The sequence below is a fragment of the Psilocybe cubensis genome, chromosome 10, assembly GCF_017499595.1.
Source record: "Psilocybe cubensis strain MGC-MH-2018 chromosome 10, whole genome shotgun sequence".
Lineage (NCBI taxonomy): Eukaryota > Fungi > Basidiomycota > Agaricomycetes > Agaricales > Agrocybaceae > Psilocybe > Psilocybe cubensis.
Genome location: NC_063008.1, coordinates 889,796 through 907,372, shown reverse-complemented (window position 1 = coordinate 907,372; position 17,577 = coordinate 889,796). Strand labels below are relative to the sequence as shown.

The following is a 17,577-nucleotide window of genomic DNA, read 5'->3' as shown; positions in this document are numbered from 1 at the left end:
TTTTCTCGCAACCCCGTTCAACCTTTTCGTTGACTTTCTCTTTTTCTTCGGTAGGCTCTCTGCATTCGAGTCATCCACATTGGAGTCGGTAGCCTGTCGCGACCGCTTTGTTGGGGCTGATGTTTAAGAGTTTTTAATGGTAATTGGTAGAGCTTCGCATTTACGCAGTGTAGGCATCTCGAGAAGAAAGACTAGAGGGATTTTATAACTAACTTTACAGCTGCTTTCATATGGATAGGCCTAACGTAAGTCGGACTTGAATTTCTGGGTAACCGAGTTACATAGGGAATGCTCCTATCTTGAATTTATTTCAAACCATGGTACGATTTTGCACCAAACCGTCGACATACCTTACAGTTTGAGAAGGATATGGCTCTAAGAATGGTCGTATCGATGTTAGTTCTGATAGATCGACTTTTAGTAATTACTCATCGACGATTTTGCTATGTTTCGCAATCATATTTCCTAATCTCGGCTCCAGATGTTCGGGAGAGTTCCGGCGGAGAACGAAATCAGAGTCAAATTTTCTGAATAAAACCGTTGCAAATGACACCATCTTCAAGCATCTTCCCCATCAAGTTCGTCGAATTTTTTGCCTTCGACTCAAAATAGGACTAAAGGTGCCCAAACTCTCGCTGGGGGAGATCGCGCGATATAACGGGTGGGTACGAGACTAAATGTTTCTTGGGTTTGCCGTCTTCAAATTTGATCTCCGCTTAGTAAAATTCATTTTTCGTGTACTTATGTGTAAATTTTATTGGCTGATGTCGGAAAATTATGCAGCCATGCCCACAATGTCGGGGTGCACTCACAATTGGCTGCAAAGCTTTTATCCACTCAGAAAGTCCTTTACCCATGGTCAGCGTTTCCGATGAGGTGTATCCGACCTGAGGCTCCTGTTCAACTAATTTGTCTTGCTTGACACTGAATTTTGGGAAGATTACACTGATCACCCTTTTCCATCAACGGGTGCCAGTGTGCAAATCATGGAGGATAAAGGGTCTGTTCTATATGTTTTTTCCTCCCCTTCTCCTCACATTTGTGTTCTTAGACACCAAAAAGCTTTCTCTAAAGCCGACTTCTCCGCATGTGGTACGCCAATCCGCTGTTGGGTTCCCGTGGACGCACGCTATCTCCTTTGCACAGCAACGCGTGTGATTCTGCACCAGCACTCGAGGAGTGCTCGTGTCAGAATCAGCGTTATCAGATGGATAACGATCTTTCGAAGCTTCGCTGTCTTCTGCAGACACGGTTGGGCCTGTACAGATTGTGCCAAAAAGCGTAAATAGTTGGAAAACCGACACTCTCGGGCACAGCAACGGTGACACATGTCGTGCGTGGACGTGATAGAAGTCCTGAGCAGCATGCGTCGACGTTCTTCAATTATTTTCCTTTTTGAGCATAATGGTATGTTTTATAAAGGACCGTGCTGCAGCCTTGAACCACTAACAACCTCATTCTTTCCTTTGCAGCATTCTCCCAGGTGAGTCGATCTCGCACTACGATCAACATCACAGAGCTCATCGCTGGATGCAGAATACGGGGTGCAGTTCAGTCCACACGGATGATCTGCAGGTGAGCTTTCACGACATTGCGTCGATCCGCGCATTCGCTGACTCGTTCAATTACCTTAGGCTGCATGCTGCATATTCATCCTCCTCGTCAACGAGTGGAGGATGTCTGCTACCTGGCGCAATAGCTGGGTAGCAAAGCCAGTTGGTTGCGCAACGCGACCAATTGGACGTTTCGTGCTGACCTGCCTCTAATCGAGGCAAAGACATGCAGACGACGGAGCGGCGCCAATTAGCCGCCGCTCCTCGTCGACGTTTGGAAATGTGAGTGGTTGATTCTAAATCGATTGCCTCTTGGTCTGACATATTCATAGGCTACTGCTATGCCGTTTATATGCCCACATGATATGCTCAAAACAACAGTCCCGTTATCGTCTAACTCGACGAGGGACATGGTCCTATTGCTTGATGCTCGATGTCTTGATACCTGAATTACTGGCCTGCAGCCGCTCCATTCGGAGATAGCTGGGCGAACGCTGTCTGGTCTGCACTTGGTCTCTTGGTCTCTTGGTCTCGTTTGTCTGTGTCTCGATATTTGTCCCTGCCTGCAGCCGCTCCTCCAAACGGAGATTGCTGGGCAAAGCTGCTCGTTCCCACATCTACTCGATCTTGTCGCTCCTTTGAAAAGCGAGGGAGCGGCCGGACGGTAAAGGCTGCCTACCGCATCACCGCGGCCGCAGCAGTAATTTTTTTCTCCAAGAGTGGAGGGGTTCCGACCTCCATCGTGCATGCCTTGTCGTGGCCTTGGAGCTTGAACACTTTTCATTGGTTGCATTGATTGTGACCGGTGGAAGTTGACCAAATGCACACAAAAAAAATAGGAATTGGTAAGATCATATAGTCATTGTGTAGTTTTATAATTATGTGCTTTTGTATCTAATCTCACCTTCAATGAATATAACTCTACATTTATTCACCTAAATCGTGATTTGTGTCGAACAATTTTTTCACTTGAAAGATTAAAATTTATTAGTGGTTTCAACGCATGCTGGACCAGCCGAGTTCAAGATTGAGTATGTGGTCCTCTCTTTGGAACAAAATATTGACTATGATACTAACAGCTCAATCGTTGATGTTTAAGACCCCCTGTTGGTTTCCTTAACATAAGTCACCAAGAAAAGCCACAGCCAGTGCGGACGACTATCATAGACGGGATAAAAATAGAACATGGTAAATAGACAGAAAGTACATGTACCTCAGAGCAGCTGGGTAGTGGGCCGTTGGTGGGCCGTGGCAATAGTTTTCTACAGAGAGATGTATCAACTCTGAATATCCCGGAGCAGAAGATTACGACTTCAGAAATTGGTTCAAGATTCAACATACGGGTGGGTTGAAGTTTCCGACTAAGTCACAGACTATGCCAACACTTACTCTGACTCATAGTCGAGAATCCAACTAAGTGGACTAAATCTTAGCAGAAGATGACAGTCAAGTCGACCAACTCGACTACGAGGAACTTTGTACCCGCGACTATGACAGTGTTGCAACAGGTTGCAACGGCAATCTTTGATATTTACCAGCTATGCATGCTTGGGCAATAGATCCTCCTTGCATTTATGGTTACAGCCACATACATATTTTCTAACGTAAATACACCATTATGGGGGTTGATATAGGGATTTTACCAGTGTCATCGTGTATCCTAGAATAGAGCGACGGACCTTGATGGATTGGTTCATCCTCAGAAATCAATAAGCGAGAGAACGCAGCGGGGACGATTGGGGTGGGAAAAAGGTGTGCTATGCCACCCAGGGCTGTCAATCGCTTCGATTGTTCGACTTGGTCACGTTGCAACGCGGATAGGGGGAAAAGTGCGGGATTGGAAACCCATCCGCGATAAGTTTGCCGGACAATGAAAGGCATCTTTACCAAATATAGAAGGTTCTAATTATACCCGAATTGGCATGTTTTAAGAGTCCTCGTCCTGTATACCTTCCTGTTGCATATTCAAATCAAAAAAATCGTTTCAAGGTGCTATAAACAAATTATTGTAACAGATTATGCGGCAAAATACGCGAGAAACGCGATCCAAGTGACCCCTACAGAAATGCGTACAAGCCCTTTATTTGTCTATATTTTTCCGTTGCCATGGTGTCACCACCCAATACCTACTATAACAAGATATAAGTCAATCCACGCAAAATGGTTGGATTGGCATCGGATTGCTAGTCCCCAATTTTATATAAAACTTCGCTCACACCGAATGGATACGCCACTACCATCCGCCTTTTCAAAGCCTCTTTGCAATCGACATATTCAGAGCTCTCTCAGCCAGCCGCGTCTTATAAACCGTTTCATTCACAATTGAACTCCACATTCACATTCACACAATTGCAATGTCGGCTCCTATCGCATCGACCAGCTCTTCTTCCAACTTTGATCTCGAGGCACAGAGTCCAGTATCCCCAGTTCCAGTCCTAACACACTCCACATGGACTGCACCCCCCATGCACATGCTCGATCCCACAGACGAGCAGTTCGGATACACCTTCTCTACACATGACAGCCGCCACGACGAACGTCGTCAAAGCCTCTCAGACGTACCACCACCATACGCAGAAGAATCTGCCATCCCTCTCCCCGAATACACACTGCACGCGCCCGAGCCCGTTACGCTCGCCATGTTCCTTTTCAAATTCGGGTTCTGTATGTCACTTTTCTTTATCTTTCCGTCTGGTGTTCAATAACTTACCTCTTTCTTTCGTAGTATTCCCACCATTCTGGCTCTTTGGCGCTTTCATTCTCCTCTCTCCACTCCGCGAGCCCTCACAGCCGTCATCAGACGAGGACACACCCGCATGGATGCCCGAAAAGACAGAAGAAGAGCGCAGAGAAATCATCGCCACCATCCGCACCACTGAGCTCAAATGGGCCAGACGATGCCTGTGCGCGTTCTGCATCCTCACCGTGCTGGCTGTTGGCGGCGGCATTACGGCCTGGGCTATCCTTCGCCGCTCATGAGAATCAGTTTCTACACACCTTCGCTTTTCAATCGGACCTCTTTTTTGCTTTCGACTTCACCTTCGCCTTCGCTTTCTCCACGGAAATTGTATTTGTATCGCCTACCTTATGACATATCTAGAGCTTACGACCAAAATAATGTTTTAACCCCCTTGGAAAGGGAGAACGAAATGTATCCAATAGAAAACAAACCTCTATCATTATCAATATCTCATTCTCGTTGAATTTTCTCTCAAGGCGTGCCGAACGCAACTTGCCAATGAAGTCTTTTATTGCCTCCGCTCAGTGGCACATCACGCGCACGGCCTCCCATCGCTTGGAGTGGCACAGTTGGTTGAAATTGCTCTTGAATTTGAACCACGACAAGAGAATCAGTCTAGTCTTTCCTCCAAGATGCCTACACTGCGTAATCGCAAAGCTGTACCTTCTGCCGTTGAACATTCAGCGTCAGCCGTGAAAAGTACTAGAGACGCGACGAAGCGGTCGCGAACTATGGACTCCAATGTTGACGACGACGGTGAAGAGAGCCCACCGAAGAAGAAGAAGAGAAAGGTGCCCAAGAAGTCGGTAGCGAAGGCAAAAACTGTGGAGAATTCTCTGGGTGGCCTCCCAGTAGAGATATGGGCATTTGAGGTCAGAAACTCCTATTCGTAAACGTGCAGATTCTTACCCACTCCATCAGATCTGCACAGATTTAGAACCAAAGGATTTATGGCACTTATCTTGCACTTCAAAGCATTTTCGACGTATTCTGAAGAGCTCGGACTTAGCGCCGACTCTTTGGAAAGCTTCGAGGGCGTTAATCGGAATGCCAGATTGTCCATCAGATTTAACAGATATCCAGTATACGAACTTGGCATTTGGTGAGAGTTGTCAGGTCGGTATTTCTAAACTTTAACCAGTTTGCTATCTAATTACCTTCTCTACAGTACTGTCAAAAGTTCGTTGGCGAAGACAACAGACGACCACTCACCCTTTTCGCGGCAAGAATTCGAGCCTGCGTGCCATGTATAAGATCTAGGCGTGTATCGTTTAAACAATAATCACCGTGTCTGTCTCCTGATTATGTCATTAGATTCGTAATGGTTGAGGGCCCCGGTCAGGTCTCAATGGATCCGCGAGTACAGAAAAAATGCCCGAAGATACTGGTCCCGTACCTGCCCAGCGTTCTCTTGTCTTACACAAACTATGGTGAACCGTTTGGAGTCCTGGTAATTACTTGTAGCTGACGGTATCCAGAGAAAAAAATGTACTATTCAGTTGCAACAGGGGAAACTTGGAAGAGAGAATGTGCCGCGGCGGAAAATCAGGCGAAATGGATGAAGGAAAAAATTGAAGAATTGAAATATATAGAAGAGGTATGTAAGCCTGACATCTTCGTCGGTACACCTTTTACTCACTTAAAACACATTAAGCATAGCACCATATACAAAGATTGGGACGCGAAACAAAGGCATAATAATTTGTTTCGTCGTCGCCTGGCAAGGTGCGGAGATCTTCTACATCCATATTCCAGGACTCTAACGCCTTTGGAATAATTTATAGGGTCATCGCCCAAATCAAATCGCTAGGATGGACATCCGAGCTCTCTAAGATGAGCAGAGAAAATTACCAAAATTTTCTCAAATCACCCCGAATTGTTGATGCATGCAAAAATAACTCAATGACTGATACTAGTACGCGATATCTACCGAACTACTTTGAAAGTATTAATCTAGATTTAATTCAGTGCTAAATGACATGGGAGCGTTTATCAATACATCGATGACCCAGTACCGCACGCTAAGACTGTGCGCCGATCGCAAGGCTTTACTGGGAAACCGACTGCCAATATTATCCGAGGTCACCAAAGAATGTGCGGCGCGATATCCAGTGGACACTCCGACTCCTTCTGCAGCGGAATTGTTGAAGGTACAGCTGGTGCGAGACCTAATAGACGACACATCATTGGAACCTTTCACTTCGGCGCACCTCGATCCCCTGCGCCTCAACTACGCAGAAATCTCCCTGGATTGGCGGACTCGCACGGAAGGGAAGCTTGTCAGCATGATCAAATCGGCTTGTGGCACCGAGTATAAGTTTGACGAAAGCAGCGTGCTTCGACTGGCGACAACCATTTTCTCATGCACAAAGTGCAAAGACAGCCACAGTGTAACCAAAGATAATTTCTGGTATCCCCAAGTCCTGGCTCATTACCATTCTATTCCATTTGATCAAAATCGTCGCGCCGAAGAGGATCTTGTCGAATTGGAACGTCGATCACTTGAGATTCGTACTGGGAGCACGTTTTGGAACGACGACAACGATATATTTTTTAACAAAGATTATATGCAAGCCATGGCGGACATTCTCGAGCATTTTGGATTTGATCCGGCGGTGACTACCTCTGAGGAAATGGACGCAGCTGATCCAATATTCGAATGCGTATTTTGCAACTGCTCGCACAGAGGACGCTACGTTTTAAGGTGGAACATGTTGGTAAGTTTAGACAAGATTTGATGACTTTACAGGTCTCACGCGGGGGCTTGTAGGCACGACATCAATGGGGACACAAGCGCCACTTTAGGACTGGTAAAATGCCGCTCACATATGAACTGCTGAGTGGGAACGACGAGATCGCAGCGAAGAGGTGCTTAGACGAGGACAATGGTCGCAGACAAGCAAACACTCTCGATTCTATGGTTTGCTCGCATTGTAGAAAAATAGGGAGCAGTACCATGATTGCCGAACACGCCTGGCAGGAGTAAGTCATGTATGATGTATCCATTTCGAAATCCCTTCTAACTCTCTTTACTTTTTAGGCATGGCATTGCCGAGCTCGCCGATTCTGACATGTTGCCTTCTCCCGCAGCAAAGACAATCAACCACAGTAGAATGTGGCCACCTCAAAAAATTAATTATGCCGTATCACGTTGGGCTCCAACAGTTTAGTTTTTGTTTGAATTGTTTTTACAAACTAACAGGAAACGGTTAAAAAAACTTGTTTAGAAATAAGCTTTGGAATGGCTTCGTTTAACATTACGTTGTGTTTTAGCCTGGGACCAGTGACCAGTCCAATGTTCAACGTTCAACGCCAACGACTTGTAAGGTAATGTGAGACCGTTAACTTGTCTGTCAATCAACCATGAATAGAACTTTACACCACTACCAAAACAAACACCTTCGTGGGTATGGTGGAACCGGGCAGTACTCATAACTCGAACTCGGTACTCTATATTCAGACATAACTAAGTTTACGTGAATATTACCATCGGCTTAGAGCAACGAAATTCAAGTACAGAACTAATTAACAAACAAATTTCTTGAAAGCTCCGCTTATTAGTCTCGGGTCTCTCACAGAACGAGACTAGGCCGTTGCTACGCACGGCAGTTACGAGTCCTGTCATCAATTTTTTTTGTAATTTCTAAGAAACTAGCAGTGTACCCGTGCTTTGCACAGAAAGTTGGGCTGCAATTTAAAGTGTTACCATATTTTTCAGGCCCAATTACAGTGTTTTTCAGCCTCGATTACAACATTTTCAGGCATATTTCGAATTTTTGGGTGATCAAAAAAGCAATGTCGGTTTGATTATATTGATGTATTGATGTATTATAGGAGGTGCATATTCCAGGTCATTATAATATAGTCATATTTTTAACTGACTTGAAGACAAAGATTGGACTGCAAAGAATGAAACTATTGATGTTCAAGCGGTAGGTAGCTACATAAACATGCAAGCCGTGAATATTTGAATGCTAGGGCGATGATTATGATGTAAGTATTAACAAATGTCAAAATACTAACTAATGCAACACTTTGGACTTTCTGGGTGCTCCCATTAATATTGTCCTTTTGACCGATTAACAAGCACTACAGTTAACATATGTGTTCTCTAAATTTCAATCGGAGACTCTCGGAATTTGCATATTCCGGATAAATCATGTGACTACATTATGGAACCTCAAACCTCCTATCAAACTTTCCATCCATCACGCTCTCTTATATCATTTACCATAACTCTACCCTCAGCTCAAATTGATAAATATATCGTGAACTCTTTTGAATAACCCGAACTTCGCAGTAGTTTTACGTCGCGATCCATCCCGGTTCTGATGAATTGGGACATCTGAGTGCACACGTCTCACTTGTAAAGAAAATGGGAGACCTTCAAAGTACATCCGCCCAACTGAATCACGTATTTTAAATGAAAACATGACGTACGTATTTTGAGGTATATAAAGTGGTGTTTCGCATCCGTTCATCCAACTCAAACCTCTGTCCGCTTCTTTGAACTTCAGGACCTCGCACACACATTTTTCACAATGGGTATGTCTTCTTACTTTCTTTACGCTGTAATTCATTTGGCTTCGAAATTGTTGACGATATCTTCTCATAGGTATCGGTAACACTATGAAAAACATGCTCAGCAGCGATACCAGCCCGTCGGACGAGCGTCCAGGGGTGGATATGCAAGGCAGCGACCCATCTTCGAATGCCGACACGCGTTTGACCAGGGAGTCTAGCCGCCTTACCAATTCTAACCGCGCTACCCATGGTCCTGCCCACAAGCTCCCTTCTGGAACCGGCCCAGGGACTTCCGGGAAGCCTAGTAACGTAGCTTCTGAGCTCGCCATGCAACAGGACGCGGAACGCGCTAAGGTTCATGGTATCTCTGGATACGGAACCGACGCTGCTGCCGCGGTAGGAGGCGATCTGTCCGGTACTCATCAATCTCAGAGTACCATTTCATTCTTCTTATATGATAGTTCCACTACTGACTATCATTAGCTCGAATGATGGATGCAGGGACATCCTCTGGCGGCGGTACTGGTCTCGGATCATCATCGAAGCGCACCACGCTTGAATCGTACAGCCAAGAGGCTACCGAGGGTCGAGCTCCTGTTCCAGTCACTCGTACTGTTGTAACAGAGTCGACATACGAACGTATGTACATGGTATTTTTATGTCTAATCAACATCAATAACCATCTTTCTAGGTGGACGTCCTTCGAGTGACAAAGATTACATGTACCGCGAACGTGAATACGATGTTGATCGTGAGATTGGTCATACGGGAGGCATGTATTCCCCATATCGTTCTGTTACTTTTGCTCATGATCTTCGCAGTCTTGTCTGGAGATCATGTGTTTGGGCACAATAAAAACAGTCCGAAGGACTCTATGCCCACTGCTAATGCAGAGGAAGACACGAACCAACTTCAACGTACGTCTCAATACAAGTCCTGTCACAATGTGTAACTTATCTATGTGCAGCGGTCACTCATGAACGGGTCCGCCACATTGAGACAGAGGAAATTTCACGAGTTAAGGATCGCGAGCGCCATAGTATGTTCGATTCATCGTTTTGCCTTGAACGTTTTGCTAAAAGTATATCTTTCCGAAAGTTCATCATATTCAACATCACACTCAGCCCATTGTTGCGGCTGAGGAGTTGGAAGAGCAACACAAATCTTTCGTAAGTACCCTTAGTACGTATGCGCACTGGCAGAGTCTTGATTGAATTCTTTCAGATTCACCCCGTCACTCACGTCCGCGAAAAACATGCTAACAAGGTCGAGGATAACACCTTGTTCGAAGGACAAGTCAACCAATTCCACGACACTTTGGTATGTCTCTTATTGGCCATTCGTTTTTCGTGATATTCATCAACACACCATCAAGATGCACTCTTCGAAGGAAAGGACCATTATTGACAAAGGTACCACTGTAAATGAGACGGTTCATCATCACGTCCATCACGTCATCCAGCCCGTTATCGAAAAAGAAAGTGAGTGTCACACATTACACCAGGATCATTCGTTGTTGCGCTGACACTTTCTTTCTAGCCATCGACAGGCAACATATTCACACCACCATCCCCATTCATGAAGTTACCCACGAAGCTCCCGTTGTGCATCAGTCTCAGACCCATGCACCTGTGCCGATGGAACACTTTTTGCAGAGGGGTGGTACTCTGCATGGTGCCATCAGCCAGGAAGAGATATCAAGGAAGGTGCTTCACACTGGCCAGTGCACCCGCGAAGTGGAGGGAATCGCCGAGACCATGGAACGTGATTTGAATCTCAAGCAGGTCTGTTCTTCCGATATACTGCGTGATGATGCCTGGTGACTGAAAATGTACCACATAGGATACACGAGGAGCTCATACTCACTCTGTTACTGAAGATGCTGAGCTGGCTGCGAAGAAGGCAGCCGCAAAACGTCAGGCCTCCACTAACGTTGACCAACCAACGACTACCACGACTGCTCGCTCCAGAAACTAAATCTTACTCCACTCCAAGCGGGCGATATAATAATCTCGGTCTTGTAATTTTTTCTTGCTTGTAGACGTGTTTGCCGCATTGTGTATTTGTACAACACTCCGATTCATTTGTGTAATACTATCGATCTTGTAATAATGTGTATCTTTGTAATCTATTCTGATGCGTAAGGTTATGGTACATGAATGACGATTAAACATTCAGAGGTGTTATCAACATACGCAAAGGCTGCTGAATGAGCTTGTAAAAACAGATTAAACTAAATTAGCGGAGTCTAGATGGGCCAGCAACCACATTGGTTGTAGCACTATTAGGTGCATGATTGAGTGCACGAGTAATAGACGCTGAAACGTTATCAGCCATTGTAACATCGTGGACCTCGTCTATCGAGGGATCAAAGGGTAAAGCGACAGATGGAGGTAGAAGATATTCCAGATCCTCAAACATGTGAGGGAATAATATCGAAAGCATATCGTCAATTTTGTGGATGAAGTCTCCTCGTTGCTGTCCCTTGCGCCTTTCAGGATTATCGACATCTTGTTCGTTGTCTTGATTGAACGGCGACACATTCACAGTACCATGAGAATTTTCCTTGGTATATAATGATAGCCCTTTTCGAGCAGCGAGGTCGAGAATGTTGCGTTCAATTGTACCTATATCGAATGATATGAGTAACGGAGATGTAGAAACTTAAACAATAAACGGATCTACCTTCCGCATAGTAGCAGTAAACTAGAAGGGAGATGGCAAGGTCAGAAATGGCATATGCATTCCGGTAAAAATCGAAACATCACCTTCTGTGGGTCGCGTTTGGCCAAGGCGGTCAATCCGCGCAATAGCTATAATTATATAGTCATAATGGGTAAAAAGATCCATAAATTTGAACTGAAAATCATTCATATACCTTGAATCTCGAAACTGTGGTGAACTACACTCTCAAGAAGGAATACCCGAGATGCACAAGTGACATTCAAACCAGCATTTTCTCGCTCTCTTGATATGATATTAGCATATGTTGGCTCAGATTTAAAGAGGCGAATGAAGCTCACCCATGTAACAAAAGAACAAGAATATCAGGATCCGCCGCAAACTTCTCGGCGGCATTTTTTGAACCCTGATCTATTCTCAAGCATGGTATCCCATTTTCCGAGAATGCCCGTTCGACAACTAGAATAAAGCATATCAGAAATGTACCAAATAAGACCTTGTATTGAATGAAGCCCTGACTATGTAATGAATCGGCCCAAGCCGAAAACACTATGCTTTTGGCACCTGGGTCGATGTGCTTGATATATGATATATGCCGAATCAGTGTTTGAATCTTGCTTCCGAAATCGCCATAGGTCTCCATAGTTTGAATATCTTTGAAAATGGCTGGATCTATTCACCTCGTATGAGCTGTGAGCTGCATTATAACCGGATAGACATACCAATTCTGTTGTACTCAATCTGTCGGCGAGATTGAGGGGCGGGCTCTCCCAATACTGGCTGAGGAGGAGGTTCGATCTGTGCAGCATTCACTGTGAATCGTTGCACGCTATCTGGGTTGATAGCCACGCTAGACAAGAGAGACCATGATGAGCACGAGGAGTTACGCAGTAAACAATTGACTCACCGACAAACAGGACATGTTTTGCCCTCTTTTCGTAGTAACCATGCTCGCATACATCCTTCACAGAAAACGTGCGCACTGGTAGGCATATTAAAGTCACAGATATTGAACTACAACTGAGAAGAAAGTACTTACCATTGCGTAATAAATCCTCTGATGAATTCACTTCGACAGAGAATGCATGTTTTGTCATCTTCATCCATTATACCTTCATCTTGATTTTTTGCGAGGTTATCAAGGTATCGCTGCCGTGCACGCGTAGTATTGATTTTTGCTTCCAACTCGTTTTTCTCCGTGACGCACGCCAGGCCTGCGTCCGCCGCTGAAGCTTCTTCCCACTCAACATCAGCCACCGAGTCTGAAATTTCCTGCAATTGCCGGAAGTAGAGAATCCTTTGATTGAATGCTTTTCTGAGAAGGGCCAGGTCCGCATCAAGCTTTTCGTACAAGGAATCTGACACGAAGAATAAGTTGACCTATACCATGATGAAAAATATGTCAACTTACTCTGCTCAGAAATAAAGCGTCGCAATTTATCGATAGCTTCCCTAACAATAACTTTTTCCGGGTTGTTTTCTTGTAATATCTTCACAGCAACGCCGTTTAGATCAATAAGAATCTAAACAAATAGTTAGTTAACAACAGAAGGAATAGAAAAATCGCGACTCACGCTCTTCACAGACCTCCCATCTAGACGAATCAATATATCCTTGCGTTGAGAAGATAGCTCCTCATGCAACACCTCGTGCTCTGGCTTGATATCTAGACCTTCAGGGACGTCCAACGCTTCAGCAGCAGCGGTGGCTGCCTTCAACGCAGCTTTAGTTTGGCGCACTTGTTTTTCACGGACTTCATGTGCCGCCAACAACGTGCGCTCATTGACGAGAGCTTCTCTGCGGTCGGATAAAATGGCAGCATATGCCTGCAGGTACGTTTCAGCCTCACCTTGGTCATCCAGAGTGCGCTGATACTCTTGACCATCGACGTCGTCTTCTGCGCCCCCTGGATTCAAGGGCTTCGTTAACAACTCCATGATGTGGGTTCTCCATTCCCACGTAAGATCAGACTGGTCATTGAGAACTTCATCCACGATGGTGTTAGCTTCTTCCATCTACGAAGTACTGGAATGAGTATCATCATCGCAAATTTAAGTTGGCATGAACATACCAAATCTGTAGACCTAATTCCTCCCTTGCCCAGCAAGGGGAGCTCGATAATTAAATCATTTAGAGTCACAGTAGGCTTCAAATTCGGTCCGTTGAGCATACTCATCGCTTTGGCAGCTTCATTTTCAGTTACTACAAAAACATCGATAAACTTTTAGCTAATCGATATGCCGGTAAAATGATGCACAAAAATATACCTTTTAAAAGCTGACGCCGCAACTGTTCTGCAGCCTGATAGGCTGCGTCCTCGTCGTTGGATCGTCCCAGGACATGATAAACATCACCCTGTAGGAACTTGACCCTATGGAGTAGTACATACCCCTCGCGCAGGCGGCTCTTCAGCGTTCTGCGTTTCACGCGGTGTTCTTCTCCCGCTGGTGTCTTAGGAAGACCTTTTTCCTCCGGATCTTCGTCTTCCCCGCCATCATCTTCACGACCGTCTGCACTATCGCGAGCCTTTCCCTTTCCTTTTTCGTTCGGCTCGCCAGCTTCAGCTGAGACTTCCCGTTGTTGGCGCAGTTGAGCGGCTTCTTCTATCAAGATCTTGCCTTTCGCGTCATGTTTCGTCAAGGCATCTTTGATTTCTTCCAGGTGTTTGTTGGTATCTTCCTCGACAAGAACCAGAGTTCTCAGTGCGTTTTGTTGGTGATTAGGAACCGTGTCGTCTTTCTGTTGCAGTTGTGCGTAACGGATCATAAGCTGGATCTATGAAAACAAGATTGAGAATAGAAACAATGACAATATACAACAAGTTTAGCATACTTTGGCTTTCCAATCTTCCATTAGATTTTTCCAGTTCTGGTCTCTCATCGACTTACAAAGATCCTGTTAGGAACGCTTTTTGATCGTGACATAAAGTTCCATACCTGAAGGACAGCATCGATGGTCTTCAGAGCGCCCGGTTTATAGAGACCATCTCCCCGTTTCTGTAATTGACCAACCTACATAGAAGATCCTTGAATGAAAATGCACAGAAAAAGAATAGAAAGTGGTGTATACTTGAGGATGTGTACAGATCCCACGCAACCGACGAATAGCAGATCGTAGGAGATTTCCATTAACCTGCCAGCCCTCGGTAGCGGCAATTCCTCTCGCATCAAGACCCAATTGCTGTAAGATTGCCTCAAGGGTCTGGTCGTAAACCTGGAGTGCGCATCAAGTTGAACAATGTAAGAAAAGATCGAGATGTACTCAGAGGCCGCAAAATGGCTCACATGTTGCTCAACTCGACCTAAGTCAATCCCAACAAGGTATCGCGTTTGTTGAGGAATCGTCAATTCGGATGTCACGCAGGACTTCATTGTCCTACAGTATGCACGCATCAGAAGTTGTTTATTGAGTTGAAAATGTGAGCATACCTAATTCCATAATGCTTCAAAAAAGCCGCGAAGTCTTTGGCGAACCCCGGTTTCAAAAGTCTATTCCAAAGGCGTAGATCGCCAACAAGTTGATCGATGCGCAAAAATCTTGAAAACACACACATTAACATCGAGGGAAGGCGGTATCAGGATACAAACGACGTACTTGAGAACATGAATAAGGTCCGACATCTGCGATTTAGCCGGTGTGCCTGAGACGGCCAAAGAGGATAGGCGGGGTATAAGAGACACCATCTCACTAGATGTGTTCAAAATTCAACGATGTTATCAATGACAAGGGAGAAAGCATGACTTACGCAGCCTGTCCACCACCAACCATTTGAACCTCATCCATAACTACGCGCTTCCACTCAACCATGACCAGAGGGCTCCTAAGCCGCGAAGATGTATGATAAGACGCCTCTTCTCTTTTCGGTCTGTCTGGCGGAGGACGCGCGACGTGAATCTCGCTCCTCAGCACATTATATGTGGTAATTACCACATCAAATTGGTGCACGTACTCACACCACTCGAGGACTTCACCGTCATCACTTCGCGAATTTGACCCGTCCTCTTCAACATTCCGTGCTTTGGATTTGCCTTTTTTCTTGGGCCTTGATTCTAATTCTACCTTCTTGAATCGTTCAAGGCCCCACTTTGTTTTACTGATGGGGACTTTAACTTTGGTCCATCCGTCGTACATAAGAACTTTGAGAGAGGGTGCATGGTTTGCCAACTCTGTCTTCCACTGCGATGCCAACGAAGGAGGAGTAACAATCAAAGTGCTCTACAGAACAATAATTAAGCACACAATATAGCGAATAGGAAAAAAGGTTACTTTGATGGCTTTGACATCAAGATGCCCATCGGGATCCCACCGTGTCAAACTAGGATTCCAGTCCTTAGGGGCTGGGTTGAGAAGCATCAAAGCAATGGTTTCTACAGTCTTACCCAACCCCGGTTCCTCTGCCAACATTGCACCGTGTATCGTAGGCAACTCGGGTGCTTCTTCTGCTAGCTCACCACTCAAGCGATTGTAATACCAAGTTCGTTCACCATCTTTAACCTCACTCCAAAACGAAAATTGGCCAGAAGACTCCTGTGGGACGAGTTTGCCGTCGGAAGTGACTGATATGCCTTCTCGTTCTAAAAGCCAGGCAACACTACGGAGTTGGAAAGGAAGCAATGTGGAAGAGAGGGCAACCGGTTGCATGGCCTTGGTCGCCTCCGGAGATGGTAACGGCGGAGCAGGTCCCATCGTAGAATAAAATGAGGACACTGTCATGGCTTTGCCACCGGAGTCATGCATATCGTCATAGACCCAAGCTGCGGTTAAAAATCGTCGCCGAGCATCCTGACGCGAGTGCACATCTTTCTTGCTGACGCGTTTAGATGAAAACGGTTTCATAATTGCAGGGAGAACGATTGATGCCGTATACTCTAGCTGCAAAGAAAAGAAAAAAGATTCTGATGGAGGCAGTACTTTCAACTTGGCTTCGAGGTGCGACCTCCCCATCAGTTGCAGTGTCCGGATGGCAAGTAGAAGATCAACGGCCGATTCAGACTGAATGTCGTGAGAGTTGGCGTCGATACGAAGGGAAGGAGTGGTAAGCAACCATTCCCCTTTTCCGGATACGATAACTACATGTTCACCGTCTTGGGTAATCCTGACAATTCCCAAATCGAGGCTGGACCCATTCAATGCCAGCAGAGCCGCCTGCAGTTCATCATCCTCTCTGTTCCAAATGTCGAGGGAGACTGGGTCTGGTCTAGCAAACCCAATATCCTGGGTCAAGTCACTATCATAGTGTATATTCAGGAGATGATGCAAAATAGGTGCCATCTCACCATGGTGAGGCATATCTTGGGACCGCAGTGAAGAGATCGTTGGATAGCTGACCGTGACACGATATTGCTGAGTACTCTCCTTTGTGTTACTGGTCAAATTTGCAGAATTTCTTGCCCGTTTTGATTCCCTTTCTTCTTGTTCTATATCGTTGGATGCTTTTCGTTTACCCTTCAGATCACGACCGGGTAGCAAATTGGCAGTGCCATCGTGGATCAACCTCGTCAACAGCGCAACATTGACATTGGGCACAAAGGCATCATTCTGGTTGGTTGGATATGTTCGAACGCATAGCTGATGATTGGATACAATCTCGCGCATCGAATGCGTATGATTTATGTTAGAATCGTTGGTAATAAGTATGGTGATGGCATGAAATAAAGCTGGAAGTCGGTTCAAAAAAGAATTATTGCGGTCTTCGGAGCCGTAAATTTTTTTCACACAATCACGTGTTGATGTTGATGTCAGTGACATGACTTGACCCAAACTTGAGCTTACTCAAGCACAACCCAACCACCCACAGGTGCTCCGGTCAAAGGTAAGCAAAGGTAGGCCCCCGGAGCTCTCAAATCAGCGAACAACACACAGTAGAATGACGATGTTTGGGTCTCAAATACGCGAAAAAATAGACATGCTCCGGGGCGTGAGTAGAACAGGCTCGAGCGATTGAGAACACGGATGAAGCACCAGGAGGGCCTATGGGCATATTGTTAGGTAATTCAAATTATTTCTCTCCCCAAAGTATCGACGAGTATAGAGCTGATTCGATAATAACGACTTTATCAATCATCTCGAACTCGGTAG

At 45.4% G+C, this 17,577-nt stretch overlaps 4 protein-coding genes across 4 annotated transcripts; 3 read left to right on the top strand and 1 right to left on the bottom strand.

The window, feature by feature from the left end:
* Window positions 1–3,907: 3,907 nt before the first annotated feature.
* On the top strand, window positions 3,908–4,532 carry JR316_0010584 (uncharacterized protein; the record flags this gene model as incomplete). The annotated part of the gene is made up of 2 exons (XM_047896250.1): window positions 3,908–4,217; window positions 4,279–4,532. The coding sequence occupies 2 exons, from the start codon at window positions 3,908–3,910 to the stop codon at window positions 4,530–4,532; spliced, it is 564 nt and encodes a 187-aa protein (XP_047744295.1).
* Window positions 4,533–4,925: 393 nt separating this feature from the next.
* On the top strand, window positions 4,926–7,463 carry JR316_0010583 (uncharacterized protein; the record flags this gene model as incomplete). Its single annotated transcript, XM_047896249.1, has 11 exons — window positions 4,926–5,165; window positions 5,215–5,409; window positions 5,462–5,472; window positions 5,608–5,723; window positions 5,793–5,890; window positions 5,948–6,018; window positions 6,078–6,208; window positions 6,262–7,010; window positions 7,064–7,161; window positions 7,231–7,275; window positions 7,334–7,463. The coding sequence occupies 11 exons, from the start codon at window positions 4,926–4,928 to the stop codon at window positions 7,461–7,463; spliced, it is 1,884 nt and encodes a 627-aa protein (XP_047744294.1).
* A 1,371-nt stretch (window positions 7,464–8,834) lies between these two features.
* On the top strand, window positions 8,835–10,794 carry JR316_0010582 (uncharacterized protein; the record flags this gene model as incomplete). Its single annotated transcript, XM_047896248.1, has 11 exons — window positions 8,835–8,838; window positions 8,909–9,232; window positions 9,301–9,456; window positions 9,509–9,568; window positions 9,639–9,734; window positions 9,785–9,856; window positions 9,916–9,986; window positions 10,042–10,137; window positions 10,193–10,298; window positions 10,357–10,601; window positions 10,660–10,794. The coding sequence occupies 11 exons, from the start codon at window positions 8,835–8,837 to the stop codon at window positions 10,792–10,794; spliced, it is 1,365 nt and encodes a 454-aa protein (XP_047744293.1).
* Window positions 10,795–11,055: 261 nt separating this feature from the next.
* Window positions 11,056–17,094, bottom strand: JR316_0010581 (putative ATP-dependent helicase; the record flags this gene model as incomplete). Its single annotated transcript, XM_047896247.1, has 19 exons — window positions 11,056–11,444; window positions 11,586–11,630; window positions 11,696–11,784; window positions 11,841–11,958; window positions 12,019–12,171; window positions 12,222–12,349; window positions 12,539–12,857; window positions 12,911–13,022; window positions 13,074–13,514; window positions 13,571–13,701; window positions 13,767–14,274; window positions 14,332–14,382; window positions 14,436–14,510; window positions 14,569–14,712; window positions 14,784–14,874; window positions 14,928–15,035; window positions 15,094–15,186; window positions 15,245–15,714; window positions 15,766–17,094. The coding sequence occupies 19 exons, from the start codon at window positions 17,092–17,094 to the stop codon at window positions 11,056–11,058; spliced, it is 4,794 nt and encodes a 1,597-aa protein (XP_047744292.1).
* Window positions 17,095–17,577: the final 483 nt, after the last annotated feature.